The following is a 15,511-nucleotide window of genomic DNA, read 5'->3' on the forward strand; positions in this document are numbered from 1 at the left end:
TTATAGGCTTTTTATGGAATACTTAGTCTTCTCTAGGAACTCTCAAAAACATTTATTATATTATACCTGCAATATTTAATTTTTTTCTAATTGTTCATTTCTTTATCCTAGACGAAGTTCGAAGTACCAGCAATGGAAAATCGGCAATTATTTTCATCTCCTTGGTTTACAAAGAAGAACCTACAGTCTTTGGGAGATAATATAGAAGACGTATCTATAACATTTACATCTTTGACATCTGAACCTGATATTTTAAATCAAACTTTCTGTAAAAATGATTCACCCAGCATAAATTCATCATTTCGACACATATCTGGTATAAAGGTAAGGTTGTTTAGTAGTTTGTTCTGTGTGTAGTGTACATTTAAGGCTAAACAGTTGTTATTTCTTACAGTTAGTTCCATAGGTACACTCAGCACTTGCTGATTCCATTCATGTGCCTTTTATCATTTGCATAAGTGCTCTTGTAGAAACAGCCATGTTGTAAGAAGCTATATTTGTTACAACTTTCCAATCTTTCCAATAAACCAAAAGTATTAAAAAACAAAAAACAAAAAGCAAAAAAACGCCTTTACAAGCTAGTTAATTTTGCTTATTTTCACCTAGAATGTAACTTTGGAAATCCTTGGGAAAAAGTTACCAAGAAAAGCAATTCCCACATTACACCTGACATACTATTTTTATTATTATTATTATTATTCCTTTCTTCATCACTAAAAGTTTTATTGAAATGGAGGAAGAGGTAGATGAAGATGAGATGGGAGACATGATAATGCGTGAAAAATTTGACAGAGCTCTGAAAGAACTAAGTCGAAACAAAGCCCCCGGGAGTAGACAATATTCCATTAGAACCATTGACAGCCTTGGGAGAGCCAGCCATGACAAATTCTTCCATCTAGTCAGCAAGATGTGTGAGACAGACATCAAGAAGAGTAGAAAATTCTAATTCCAAAGAAAGCAGCAGCTGACAGGCTTGAAAATTACTGAACTATCAGATTAATAAGTCACAGTTGCAAAATACTAACACGAATTCTTTACAGACGAATGGAAGAACTGGTAGAAGCCGACCTTGGGGAATATCAGTTTGGATTCCATAGAAATGTAGGAGCACGCGAAGCAATACTGGCCCTACGACTTGTTTTAGAAGATAGGTTGAGGAAAGGCGAATCTACGTTTATAGCATCTGTAGACTTAAAGAAAGCTTTTGACAATGTTGACTGGAATACTCTCAAATTCTGAAGATGGCAGGGGTAAAATACAGGACACGAAAGGCTGTTCAGTTTATACAGAAACCAGATGGCAGTTATGGTTTGGGGGGCACAAAAGGGAAGCATTGGATTAGAAGGGAGTAAGACAGGGTTGTAGCCTATCCCCAGTGTTATTCAATCTGTATATTGAGCAAGCAGTAAAGGAAACAAAATAAAAATTCGGAGTAGGAATTAAAATCCAGGGAGAAGAAATGAAGAGGTTTGCCGATGACATTGCAATTCTGTCAGAGACAGCAAAGGACTTGGAAGAGCACTTGAACGGAATGGACAGTGTCTTGAAAGGAGGATATAAGATGGACATCAGCAAAAGCAAAACGAGAATAATGGCATATAGTCAAATTTAATCAGGCGATGCTGTGGGTATTAGATTAGGAAATGAGACACTTAAAGTAGTAAAGGAGTTTTGCTATTTGGGGAGCAAAATAACTGATGATGGTCAAAGTAGAGAGGATATAAAATGTAGACACAATGGCGAGGAAAGTGTTTCTGAAGAAGAGAAATTTGTTAACATCAAATATAGATTTAAGTGTCAGGAAGGATTTCCTGAAAGTATTTGTATGGAGTGTAACCATGTATGAAAATGAAACATAGACATTAAACATTTTAGATGAGAAGAGAATAGAAGCTTTGGAAAGTGGTACTACAGAAGAATGCTGAAGATTAGATGGGTAGATCACCTAGATAATGAGGTGGTACTGAATAGGATTGGGGAGTAGAGCAATTTGTGGCACAACTTGACTAGAAGAAGGGATTGGTTGGCAGGACATGTTCTGACGCATCAAGGAATCACCAATTTAGTATTGGTGGGCATCGTGGAGGGTAAAAATCGTAGAGGGAGACCAAGAGATGAATACAGTTAGCAGATTCAGAAGGATGTAGGTTGCAGTAGTTACTTGAAGATGAAGAGGCTAGCATAGGATAGAGTAGCATGGAGAGCTGCATCACATCAGTCTTTGGACTGAAGACAACAGTAGTTGTCCTTGCATGTCATCTCTTATAAACAAAAATTACCTAATGGAATTGTATTGCTCCACTTGTCTATATTAATACTGTCAAGACTACTGTAGTTGTGAATTAGTCTTAATGTACATTGCTCAACAAAAGTTTGAAATAGTTTTAAAATGTAGTCCACAATATTATAGGTTTCATTGACCTGTGCACTTTGCCATTTCCCAGTCATGTACACATACTGCTACCACAGCAGCAAACTGCAAGCAGTCCAGTATTGACAACAGTTTCATTCAGTTTGTGTTTAGCACTGCGGTAACATTCCACGTTGAAGTATACAATACTTTGATAGATTCAGAATAGTGGCTTTACTTTCAGAAGGTCATACACAGCAATATGTTGCCAATCGGTTACATGTCGCTCTAAGTGGTGTATCTAAGATGTGGAGATAGTACAGAGAGTTGGGAAATGTGAACAATATACCTCACCGCAGTCATCCTCTTATGACAGTACCAATGCAGACAGTACCAATGCAGAATCATTTTCTCCAGCTGTTGGCTCATAGGCACCCAATAACTACTGCCTGAAATATTGGAAATCACTTTGCCTGGGCAACAGGGATTTATATCCCAGACAAAACAGTGTGGAGGGTGGTCTTCTCTGCAGAAGACCAATGAGAAGTTTTGCACTGAACTCCCCCCTGCGGGTCCTGGGTTTAGAATAGGCCCGAGGTATTCCTGCCTGTCATAAGAGGTGACTAAAAGGAGTCTCGCACATTTCAGCCTTTATGTGATGGTCCCCTGTAGGGTTTGACCTCCATTCTTCAAAATTTTCCTGAAGAGTGAGCCAGTTGGGGAAGGGCGCCTTACATGGTGCATTGTGTCCATCGTGCATTGAGATCTCTAGCCCAGTTTCTCATCGTTGCATTGCAGTCCTGCCCATTCCCCATCTGTTGGGTGAGGACACCTTCCTGAGTACGTTCTCCACTATGCGCAATGCAGTGTCGCTTTCTGCGTCGACGATGACCGTGGGCTTCTTTGCACCTGGTATCGAGCACAGTAACCAGTCTGTTGTGGTGGGGCTGCCATGTATCCTGTTGGTTGTAGCCCCCTGACAACACAGGGATTGCTCTGCTGATGCCTGCACCGTTAACTCCCCACGTATGCCAAGGGGTAGATATCCATCCCCCTGGGGCATCAGGAGTCTCGGCAGTGGCCATCCTGCGAGGTGGCCTTTGCTGTGGCTAGGTGGCGCCCATGGTGAGGGCCCCTGATTGAAGTGGGTGGCATCAGGGAGTATGACATGATGAAGCATAGTCCATCATCTCAACACCAGCAGTCTCTAAGCGATCACGAGCTCAATTCAACGCACAGAAGTACGACCCCAAATCGTTCCCCTCCCTGGCCGCACCATGGGAGGAACGTCAGGCTGAGGATGGCAGTGAATCTTATTCGCCCCGGGAACCTTGTATGTTCGAGAGCTGATGGGGAGTCTTTTATGACGATGAAGCACAGTTTTTTGTTGAGCATTTAGAGGACAATTTTGTGGAGGTGGAGTGCTTGTCAAAATGAGATCTGGGTCAGTCTCGATCTAAACAGCATCCTGTGCCCATACACGGGAGTTAATTGCTTTTGACAAGCTGGGGGATGTTCCTGTAACCATCACGCCCCATTAGAGCCTAAATATGGTATCATATTTCATAGGGACCTTCTTTTGCAGACCGTTGATGAACTGTGTGCCAATTTAGAGTGGTGAGGTGTACATTTCATCCGGCTTGTCCACCAGGGGATAATCGGGTTGCCACCAGTGCCTTCATCTTGGCCTTTAAGGGTGATATATTGCCCAATAAAGTCAAGGTGATGGTCTACCGGTGTGATGTAAAGCCCTATATCGCTCTCCTGATGTGCTTTAAGTGCTGGAAGTTTGGCCCTTTGTCTTCCTGCTGTACTTCCAGTGTTGCATGCCGAGATTGTGAACGCCCATCACAACCCAATACTCCATGTGCCCTGCCTCCCATCTGTGTCAACTGAGGAGAACACCATTCGCCTTGCTCACCAGACTGCAGGATTCTCCAAAAAGAAAGGAAAATCGTGGAGTACAAGATCCTGGACCGACTGACCTACACTGAGGCTAAGAGAAAATTTGAACGCCTGCTTCCTGTGCATATGACATCGTCTTACACTGTCGCTACAACAGTTACAGCACCATCAGCTACACCAACCCAAGTCACCTCTCAGCTGGAAGACTACACCTGTCCCTTTAATGGTGGGGGGCATTTCCCTCCCTGTTGCTCCTGCACCACCTACTTCGGGAGCAACAAACCCCCCGCCCCCCCCCCCCCCCTTTCTAAACTGGAGAAGTGTTAAGTCTTCTTCAGCTTCTCTCATTAGGAAGGGGTCCCTTGGGTCACTCCCTTCCCAGGATTCTGCTAGTGGGAAAGAAGACACCCACCAGTGGCCGAAGAGACCAAAAGCAGCTGCACGCAGGGATTCACGCTCATCCTCAATCCCGGAGATTGAGCCAGTGAAGTCCTCCCAGCCAGGGAAACCCAAGGAGCAGCAAGAAAAGAAAACCCCTAAGACCAAGGTAATTGCTGTACACCCATACCACCACTACCTACAAGCTCTGCAGCTGAGGATGGGGTGGAGATTTTGGGGTCCGCTGAGGACCTAGATTTCACCAGACCCTCAGACAAAATGGATATAGAATGCCCAGGCAAAAAGTTGGTGGCAGCAGGTGACCCTGAGGTGCCTCATTGAATGTTCCATGCCTTCCCAGTCTCATGATGTCATCCTCCAGTGGAATTGCAGCAGTTTCCTCCACCGACTGGCTGAGCTACGGCAACTGTTAAGCTTTACTCCTGCTATCTGCATTGTCCTCCAGGAAACCTGGTTCCCGGCAGTGCAGACCCCTGCCCTCTCCGGCTATAAGGGATATTACAGGAACCGTAGCGACTATAATAGAGTGTCAGGTGGAGTTTGCGTTTATGTCCTAAACTCAGTCTATAGTGAACATGTGCCCCTTCAAACCCCTCTAGAAGCTTTGGCTGTCAGAATAACAACACAGGAAATAACTGTCTGCAATGTATATCTTCCTCCAGATGGTGCAGTACCCTTATATGTATTAGCTGCACTAATTGATCAACTCCCTAAACCTTTCCTACTTCTGGGAGATTTTAATGCCCATAACCCCTTGTGGTGTGGTACCATGCTTACTGGCCAAGGCAGAGATGTCGAAACTTTACTGTCTCAGTTCGACCCCTGTCTCTTAAACTCTGGGGCCGCCACACATTTCAGTGTGGCTCATGGTAGTTGCTTGGCCATTGATATATCAATTTGCAGCCCATGACTTCTCCCATCTGTCCACTGGAGAGCACATGACGACCTGTGTAGTAGCGATCACTTCCCCATCTTCCTGCCACTGCCCCGGCGTCGGGCCACGGACTGGAAAACTTTCACATCTGCTGTCCCCACATCGATGTGATGGTTGAGCAGGTGACTAGCAAAATTGTTTCTGTGGCAGAAAACGCGATCCCTTGCTCTTTAGGGTACCTGAGGTGTAAGGCAGTCCCTTGGTGGTTGACGGAAGTCGCTGAAGCAATTAAGGAGCATCGGTGAGCTCTACAGGGGCATAGGTGGCACCCTTCCCTGGAGCACCTCATAGCCTTAAAACGGCTCCATGCCTATGTTCACTACCTTATCAGACGACGGAAGCAGGAGTGTTGGGAGAGATACATCTCAACCATTGGGTGCCATACGTCATGTTCCCAAGTCTGGGCAAAGATCAAACGTCTTTTTGGGTATCAGGCCCTAACAGGTGTCCCTGGTGTTACCGTAAATGGTGTGTTATCTACCAATGCAAATGCGATTGCCGAGCACATTGATGAGCACTGTGCTCGAGCCTCTGCGTCAGAGAATTCCCCCCAGCCTTTCGCTCGCTCAAACGGTGGCTGGAAGGGAATGTCCTCTCATTCACTACACATTGCAGCGAATCCTGTAATGCCCCATTTACAGAGTGGGAGCTCCTCAGTGCCCTTGCACATTGCCATGACGCAGCTCCTGGGCCTGATCAGATCCACAGTCAGATGATTAAACGTCTTTCATCTGACGACAAGCGACCTCTCCTCGTCGTCCTCAACCAGATTTGGTGCAATGGCAGGTGCTCAAAACTGGTAAAAACTCACTTGATGTGGATAGCTATCAGCCCATCAGCCTCACCAATGTTCTTTGTAAGCTGCTGGAAACTATGGTATGACGACAGTTGGGTTGGGTCCTGGAGTCACGTTGTCTGCTGGCTTCATGTCAGGGCGGCTTCTGCCAGGGTCGCTCTACTACTGATAATCTTGTGTCCATCGAGTCTGCCATCCGAACAGCCTTTTCCAGACGGCAACACCCGGTTGCCGTCTTTTTTGACTTACGTAAAGCAAACAACACGATCTGGCGCCATCATACCCTTGCCACATTGTATGAGTGGGGTCTCCAGGGCCTGCTCCCAATTTTTATCCAAAACTTATACTGTCGCTCCATAGTTTCCGTGTCCAAGTTGGTGCCTCATAGTTCCATCCATATCCAGGAGAATGGAGTCCCGCAGGGCTCTGTATTAAGTGTTCTATTTTTAGTGGCCATTAACGGTCTAGAAGCATCAGTCAGGCTCTCAATCTCACCTCCGCTGTATGCAGATGACTTCTGCATTTCGTACTGCTGCTCAAGTACTGGTGTTGCTGAGTGGTGCCTTCAGGGAGCCATCCACAAGATGCAGTCATGGGCTGTAGCCTACAGCTTCCAGCGTTCAGCCACAAAGTCGTGTGTCATGCACTTCCATCGGCTTCATATCGTTCATCTGGGACCAGCACTTTACCTTAATGATGATCCACTCACTGTAGTGGAGACATATCGATTCCTAGGACTGGTTTTTGACACTTGATTGACTTGGCTCCCTCATCTTCGTCAGCTTAAGCAGAAGTGCTGGCAGCACCTCAATGCCCTCCGTTGCCTGAGCAACACTAATTGGGGTGCAGATCGCTCTATGCTGCTGCAGCTCTACAGAGCCCTTGTCCAATCCCGAATCGACTATGAGAGAGTGGTTTATGGTTCGGCAGTGCCTTCAACGTTGCATTTACTTGACCCTGTGCACCACTGTGGGGTTCAACTAGTGACAGGAGCTTTTAGGATGAGTCCGGTAACCAGTGTACTGGTGGAGGCCGGAGTCCCTCCATTGCAGATCAGATGTGCGCAACTGCTCACCAGTTACGCAACACTCATTCATAGTTCCCCTGAGCATCCGAATTACTGTCTCCTTTTCCCACCCACAGCAGTCTCTCTCTCGCATCGGCGGCCCAGGTCGGGGCTAACGATTGTGGTTTGCCTGTAGTCCCTTCTCTCCGAACTGGAGTCCTTCCCTTTACCACCTCTACTTGCGGTCCATTCACATATGCCTCTATGGTGTACGCCTTGGCTGCACCTTCGTCTGGACCTTTCATGAGGCCTTAAGGACTCCATTAGCCCTGCGGCTCTCCGTTGTCACATCCTCTTGATTCTTGACATGTTCCGGGGCTCTGAAGTGGCTTACGCCACTAGCTCGATGTCTGATGTTCGTGTTGGCGTTGCCTACGTGAACGGCAGCCATATTGAATAGCATTCCTTTCCTGATGACTGCAGTGTATTCACTGCAGAGCTGGTGGCCATTTCTTGTGCACTTCAGTATCTCCATTCATGCCCTGGGGAGTCTTTTCTTTTATATATTGACTCCTTGAGCAGCCTGAAAACTATCGACCAGTGCTACCCTTGTCATCCTTTGGCAGTGTCCATCCAGGAGTCCATCTATGCCCTGGAACGGTCCAGTCATTCAGTGGTGTTCGTCTGGACCCCTGGTCACGTCAGAATACCAGGAAATGAACTTGCTGACAGGCTGGCCAAACAGGCTACACAGAAACCACTTCCAGAGATGGGCGTCCCCGCAACTGACCTGTGTTCGTTATTACGCTGCAAAGTTTTTCCGCTTTGAGAGACGGAATGGCAAAATCTCAGTATGCACAACAAACTGTGAGCCATTAAGGGGACCACGAATGTGTGAAAGTCCTCGGTGAGGGCATCTCGCAGGAACTCTGTGGTTCTCTGCAGGCTCCACATTGGCCATGTATGGGCGACCCAGGCAACCTCCTGCACCGTGAACACCAACCTCAGTGTCGGTGCGGCGTCTGGTTGACAGTGGCCCATATTATTCTGCTGTGTCCTCCTTTGGCAGTCCTACGAATTTATCCTCGGTTGCCGGTCTCATTATCATTGATTTTTAGCAGACAATGCCTCATCGGTTGATTCGGTTTTACGTATCATCCATGAGGTTGAGTTTTATCATTTGATCTAAGTTTTAGCGCCTGTCCTTTGTCCCTCTGTGTCCTCCACCCTAGTGTTTTTGGGGTGAAGGTTTTAATGTGTTGCAGGGGAGCTGGCTTTTCATTTTTATTTTCTTGGTCAGCCAGCCACTGTAATCTGCTTCCTGGTTTTACTCTCTTGTAACTGTTTCTTGCATCTCTGTTGTTCTCTTGTCCTCTTTTGTTTCTTTTAGTGTTTGTTGTGTTTCCTTCATTCTTGTGGTCTTTCCTTTCTTTCCATTTTATGTTATATGCCGTATCTATTTTATTCTCACATTTGTGGCATAGTTTTACTAGTAACAAGGGACCAATGACCTCCTAGTTTGGTCCCTTTCCCCCTCTTTTATTCCAACCAACCTACCTACCTATCTCTCGCACTGAACAAATGGAACTGATGTAATCGAAGAACCTGGGCTGTTGCCCATCAACATTGGACCATTGCAGAATGAAGTAATTTCATGTTTGCTGATGAGACCAGGATTAGCTTACTACTGGGCACTAGATGTGCTAGGGTTTGGTGAAGCATTAGACGACACCAGGAATACGGATACATTCAGGAAGTCCATCCTTTTGCAGGTGGAGGCATAATGTTCTGAATGGCAGTAACGGTGGGACAGCGACCCCTCTCATTCCCATCTACAGCAATTTGACTGGTCCCCGATACCCCCAAGGGATCTCACAAACAATTGAAAGGTCCTACAAGTGTGAAGTCAGTGACAACTTCATCTTAGTTGATGACAATGCAAGACTGCACTGTACTTTAGCTGTGTCTCAGTATTTTCAGAGATGCAACATTAACGGAATGCGTTGGCCAGCACAGTCACCAGACATGAATTCAACTGAGCATGCATGGGACCTATTGAAGGTGGTCATTGCACGATGTCTGAATCCACCTGACTATCTTCAGAACCTCACTGAAGCTACCTTTGAGGTACGGGACCTCATACCCCAAGATCAAGTTGGTTTCATTCAGAACGTGCCTTGAAGAGTGGAAGAACCCATCCGTTTACAGGGAGGACATACTACTACAGACTGATAATTATCATGATGACATTTTCACTGTTTTTGTTTCCGATATGCAAGTTAGGAAGGAGTCTGCTTTGTTTTTAAAAAGAATATATAGGGAAACATTCCACGTGGGAAAAATATATCTAAAAACAAAGATGATGAAAGTGCTGGCAGGTCGATAGACACACAAACATACACACAAAATTCAAGCTTTCGCAACAAACTGTTCATCAGGAAAGAGGAAATGAGAGGGAAAGACGAAAGGATGTGGGTTTTAAGGGAGAGGGTAAGGAGTCATTCCAATCCCGGGAGTGGAAAGACTTACCTTACGGGGAAAAAAGGACGGGTATACACTCGCGCACGCACACACACATATCCATCCACACATATACAGACACAAGCTTGTGTCTGTATATGTGTGGATCCGCACATACACAGACACAAGCAGACATTTGTAAAGGCAAAGAGTTTGGGCAGAGATATCAGTCGAGGACGAAGTACAGAGGCAGCATCTCTGCCCAAACTCTTTGCCTTTACAAATGTCTGCTTGTGTCTGTGTATGTGCCGATGGGTGGGTGTGTGTGTGTGTGTGTGTGTGTGTGTGTGTGTGTGTGTGTGTGTGTGTGTGTGTGTGTGTGTGTGTGTCTATATACCCGTCCTTTTTTCCCCGTAAGGTAAGTCTTCCCACTCCCGGGATTGGAATGACACCTTACCCTCTCCCTTAAAACCCACATCCTTTCGTCGTTCCCTCTCCTTCCCTCTTTCCTGATGAAGCAACTGTTTGTTGCGAAAGCTTGAATTTTGTGTGTTTGTTTGTGTGTCTATCGACCTGCCAGCGCTTTTGTTTGGTAAGTCTCATCATCTTTGTTTTTAGATATATATATATAAATCTTTCTTGTTCTCATAAGGAATGAAGTTTATTTTGTTAATAAGGTATGGTATAAATCTAAGTGGGTGTAGTGTAAGAAGGGATTGTAGTAAACTCTGACATTCCAAACGTTTGTTGAGGTGTGTATTTTGAAAGTTCCAGAGTTATAGATTTCAACACAGTGTGATCATATCTGCCAAAGACAGAAATACAATAGACAGTTGCTAATCCGGCCCTCAGTAGTCTGGCCTCTCAGTAATCTTGCGCACATCCAAAAACACGTGTGCAATGAATTATCGTGTGCAACAATGCTTTATATACTGTATTTGAAATAGTAGCTTTCTTTACTGTTCGGAATCACGTCTTCTAAAAGAAAACACATTACACTAAACCTGAAGCAGAAACTTGAAATTTTAGGTAAGTTAAATTGAGGTTCTTCGCAGAAAGCCATTGCTGCCGAGTTCAATTTTGGATGAGCAAACTATTTATGACATCAAAAAGAAAGATGTTATTCGACAGTACTCAACATAAATTGGATAATGAGTTTGGAAAACAGAAGGTTATGCGAAAGAGCGAGAATGAAGAATTGGACATAGCTATTTACAGGTGGTTCATACAACAACCCAGAAAAGGAATTCCAGTCATTGGCCCAATTATATAGGAAAAAACATCTGCATTTAACAAACATCTTGGCGGTAGTTACTTGTTTGCAGCGAGCAAAGGTTGGCTATTGAACTGGGAAAAACAGCATAGCATTCATCAGCTGACAGTCACCGGCGAAAGATGCTCAGCTAATGATGTGAATGCTGGTGAGTTTGTAAGCAAGATACAGAAGATAACAGAGGAAGAAGATTTAATTGCTGATGCCTCGTAAAATGCTGATGAAACAGGACTCTTTTACAAGATGCTTCCTTCAAAACCATTAGCTGCCAAGAACGAGAAGGAAGCTCGTGGTTACAAGCAACAGAAACAGCACGTAACATTAATGGTGTGTTGTAATGCAAATAGGAGTCATAAACTACCACTTATGGTGATGGGAAAATCCCAACATCCACGTTGTTTTCAACACACTGACATAAATATTCTACCAGTGCAGTACTGCACTCAGAAGAAAGCGTGGATGGACAGACAAATATTCTCTCGGTGGTTCCATGAAACGTTTGTACCAGCAGTGAGAAAAGAGCTAAAGAAGAGAGAGCTTCCACTGAAAGCTATCCTTATAATTGACAATGCTCCCAGTCATCCTTCAGATGTTTCTCTAAAGTCCGATGGTATACATGGATAAGTGCTCTTCCTCCCATCCAATGTGACAGCCCTAATTCATTCCAAGGACCAGGGAATTTTGGAATCAATTAAATGTCATTATCGACATTCACTTCTCGTCTCCGTTCTGAACGAAAGTAAAAACGACTCTATCGAGACTATGCTAAAGGTATGGAAAGCGATTGACATACATGTTGTTGTTTTCCAAGCAGCCAAAGCATGGGATAAAGTGGAGAGTGCTACCATAATGAAGAGCTGGAGAAAATTGTGGCCATACATTGATGCCGAGTTGGATCCAGTAGTGAGTGACAGAGATGAGCCAGTCAGCTCGGAATTATCAATTACTTTGTACACTGGCATATTCCACATCCTTCCAGGAGGAGAAGAAATTGATGATGAAGATGTTACTAAGAGGCTGAATGAGGAAAACTGTGATACAGACCAAACTTTAACAGGTGAAGAAATAATCAAAAGCATGCAAGAAAAAGTAATGACGAAAGTGATGAAGAAGAGGACACAGGAGGAGATAGCATGAAGATTTCTCACACTGCTGGTGCTGAAGCTGCCGAGGTCTTCCTGGATTACATTATGCAACAACCAGATACATGCAGTACCGATGTAATGCTTGTAAAGCGCTTGCATGATAAAGCATGCCACCATCATGTATCATCACTGCAACAATTAAAAATTAGGGACATGTTTCATAGTGAATGATACGACTGTATAATTATGAACAGTATGCACTCAAGGACTAGGTCTTCTTTGAAAATTAATGTATATTTGGATTTAAAAAAGTATATCCTGTTTTAAAATTGTATCCTTCGGTTTAATAAAATACAGTACACTATATCCCCTATGTTTTAAAAATAAATAAAAAACAAAATAAATGAATAAAATAAATTTCAGATACTCAATAATCCAGCACTTCTGCTAATCCAGCACCCATATGTGCCAGGAATGACCGGATTAGCGAGAGTCTAGCGTAATTAAGTTGTATACACTGCTGAGTAAGAAAACTGCAATATCTTGAAGTAATAATAAGATGATAAAAACTTTCGCCATGGATGACTAACAATGGTACTTCATTCACTATTTGCTGATTCTGTCATTAAGTGGCATAGGGCTTCAACATTATGTAGTAAATGAATGTGTTTCTGGGATGCTTCTACCAAAGGCCACTCTAATTGGCACCTACTGTCATCTGTTGAGTCAACAATCATCATCATCATCATCATCTTGGACAGTTTCCAGCCACTGGCTGGGTCTGTCAGGAACACAAGCCTCTCCATCGTGTTCTGTCTTTCCACCATTCCCCCTCTTCCACCTTCGTCCAGTTCTCTCCTCTTCTCATCACACATTCCTTCACTCCCTTCACCCATCTATATCTTGGTCTTCCTCTGGGCCTCTTCCCCTCCAGTTGCAGATCAAACATCCTCTTTGGAATTCTTCCCTCATCCATTCTTTTCATGTGTCCATACCACTGCAGTCTTGATTTTTCTATCCTGTCCTGTACTGGTTCCTCCTTTAGTCTTTCCCTCACATACACATTTCGCAATCTGTCTCGTCTTGTTACACTCAACCTGCTCCTCTGGAACTTCATTTCACTAGCCTGTATTCTACTTTTGTCGCTTTTGTGCATTACCCATGTCTCACTTCCGTATGCCAATATGGGGACAAAGTAGGTTCGGTATATAATTCCCTTGGATTTCTGTGGCACCTCCTTGCTCCAAATAAGCCCCCTAATGCATTTGTAGAACTGCCCTGCTTTTCTGCACCTTTCATATTCCACATCCTTCCAGGAGGAGAAGAAATTGATGATGAAGATGTTACTGTTGAGTCAACAATGTCGTTGGTAAATCGTTTGACTGGTGTAAAACTGTTTTCTTATAAGCTGTGAAATTATGAGAGATAATTAAGCATTGTGTGAATCTAGTGTGCAAAATGTGCTCATGGAAGTGAATATTTTGGCTTTTAACAGCATCCCTATAACACTCATATAGTTGTGCTGGTATATTACCATAAACCCCTCGCAACCTCTGTTGCAACAGAGTACCGAACAAGGTGGCGCAGTGGTTGATAGCACACTGGAATTGCATTTGTGAGGAGGATGGTTCAAATCCATGTCTGGCCATCCTAATTTAGGTATTCTGTGAGTTCCATAAATGTCTTCAAGCAGATGCCGGGATGGTTTCTTAGAAAGGACACAGCTGACTTCCTCCCCCATCCTTCCCTAATCTGATGGTACTGACGACGCTGTTTGCTGCCTCCTCCCCCCCTTCCCCCCTTCCAAAAACACACACACACACACACACACACACACACACACACACACACACACACACACACACACGCACAAGCACACCAAATCAATCAACCTTACAACAGACTAAAGAATATAGTCTACAGTTAGTGAACTGACATGTTGCTGAGCAACTCCTACCAATCTGTGGTTAAAATGATCGTTATGAACACTAGGGTATGGGTCATATTTTTGGGTACAATTTTGAGTCTTGTGCTGTTGCAGTTAGTCTTTTTCAGTGATAAATGGCTCAGATTATGTCAACATTTATATAAGAATAGGGCAAATAATAATAGGGTTTTCTTTTTTCAGCGTGCCTTAGTTATCAAAGGTAACTAGTGGTCATGTAGTTGTTATGTGGCGATGTTGTTGCCCAATTGCACATGTTGCAGGATTATCTCGAATGTAAAGAAATATGAGTAAGAAGACAACAAGAGGAGAGCAAATGGCTTAGAACTCACAAAAATGCATTGAGGTTTAAATCAACTGCTGGGGACCAACATTTAGCCATTTTAATAACAAGCATTGAAACAAAAGTCTATCAGTTATAGGAGTGCACAGAAACCTCATTGTGTCAATGAGTGAGTGCTATAACTGTCCACCAACACCTTCATGCTGCTGGTTTCATTCTCCACAGGCTTAGAAACCAAACCATTATATCTTATTATAGAGAAACAAGCAGTGTTTTGTTGCCAGTACCTCCAATTTGGTGAAGAATTTTGGGACTTGGTGGTATGGTCCTGTGATATTTTTTTTTTTTGTTTCTGGGATATTGTTTGCATGGAGACTTTGATATGTTGGTACGCTCCAAATAATATTGTTGCCGCATCACAAAATGTAATGATAAACTTAGCCATGAAGGGTAAGATGCCTGCAGCTCGAATTGAAGTGCTAGAGTTCTGCCGTGGATGGATTCAGGATGACACACTCATGCTGGAGAACAATGTATGCTGCCAGCTGGTCGGCCTTGCTGTCTAGCACATAGTGCACAGGAACAGTAGTGTGCAAACATCAAATAAACTGAAGATTGACTGATCAGACACCCAAATGCTTGAATGCATGCAGAGTCTGCAGACTGAAGTCCAATCAAGCCTATCTTGGCATCGGTGGTGAGAGACTGGGAACTGCTTTGGATATGTACTTGAGACCATTCAGAATTTTGTTTTTTGCAATGTTGGAGAACATATAGTGACACCAGCATGTTGCCAGCTCCTGTGTGTTTCCTGTCCCTTGAAGACTCTGTGAATTGTTGAAAAGTGAGGAACTGCAGCCTTTGGATTAAAATTAAAAGCAGCGCCTTATATTTTACCTGTCATCATTTATGCAACAATGTTTTAAATTTTTGTTCACTAAACAATGTAGTGATTCTCATATTGCTAAAGTCATAGGACAATGAGAATTTACGGGCCTCATAAGTAGGAAAAGATTTCATTTGTTTTTGAGTTTTATGATTTTTTAAATATATGTTTCAACAAAACTGGATTTTT

At 43.8% G+C, this 15,511-nt stretch overlaps 1 protein-coding gene across 2 annotated transcripts in view; it reads left to right on the forward strand.

Annotated features, from left to right (window-relative positions):
• LOC124804824 overlaps positions 1–15,511 on the forward strand; it is a 164,306-nt gene that overhangs the window by 51,227 nt on the left and 97,568 nt on the right. For both annotated transcript variants that reach the window (XM_047265168.1, XM_047265169.1), the window contains exon 4: positions 112–324. In XM_047265168.1, coding sequence (XP_047121124.1) covers positions 112–324 — 213 coding nt within the window. The remainder of the gene's footprint in view (positions 1–111; positions 325–15,511) is intronic.

The sequence above is a fragment of the Schistocerca piceifrons genome, chromosome 7 (assembly GCF_021461385.2).
Source record: "Schistocerca piceifrons isolate TAMUIC-IGC-003096 chromosome 7, iqSchPice1.1, whole genome shotgun sequence".
NCBI lineage: Eukaryota > Metazoa > Arthropoda > Insecta > Orthoptera > Acrididae > Schistocerca > Schistocerca piceifrons.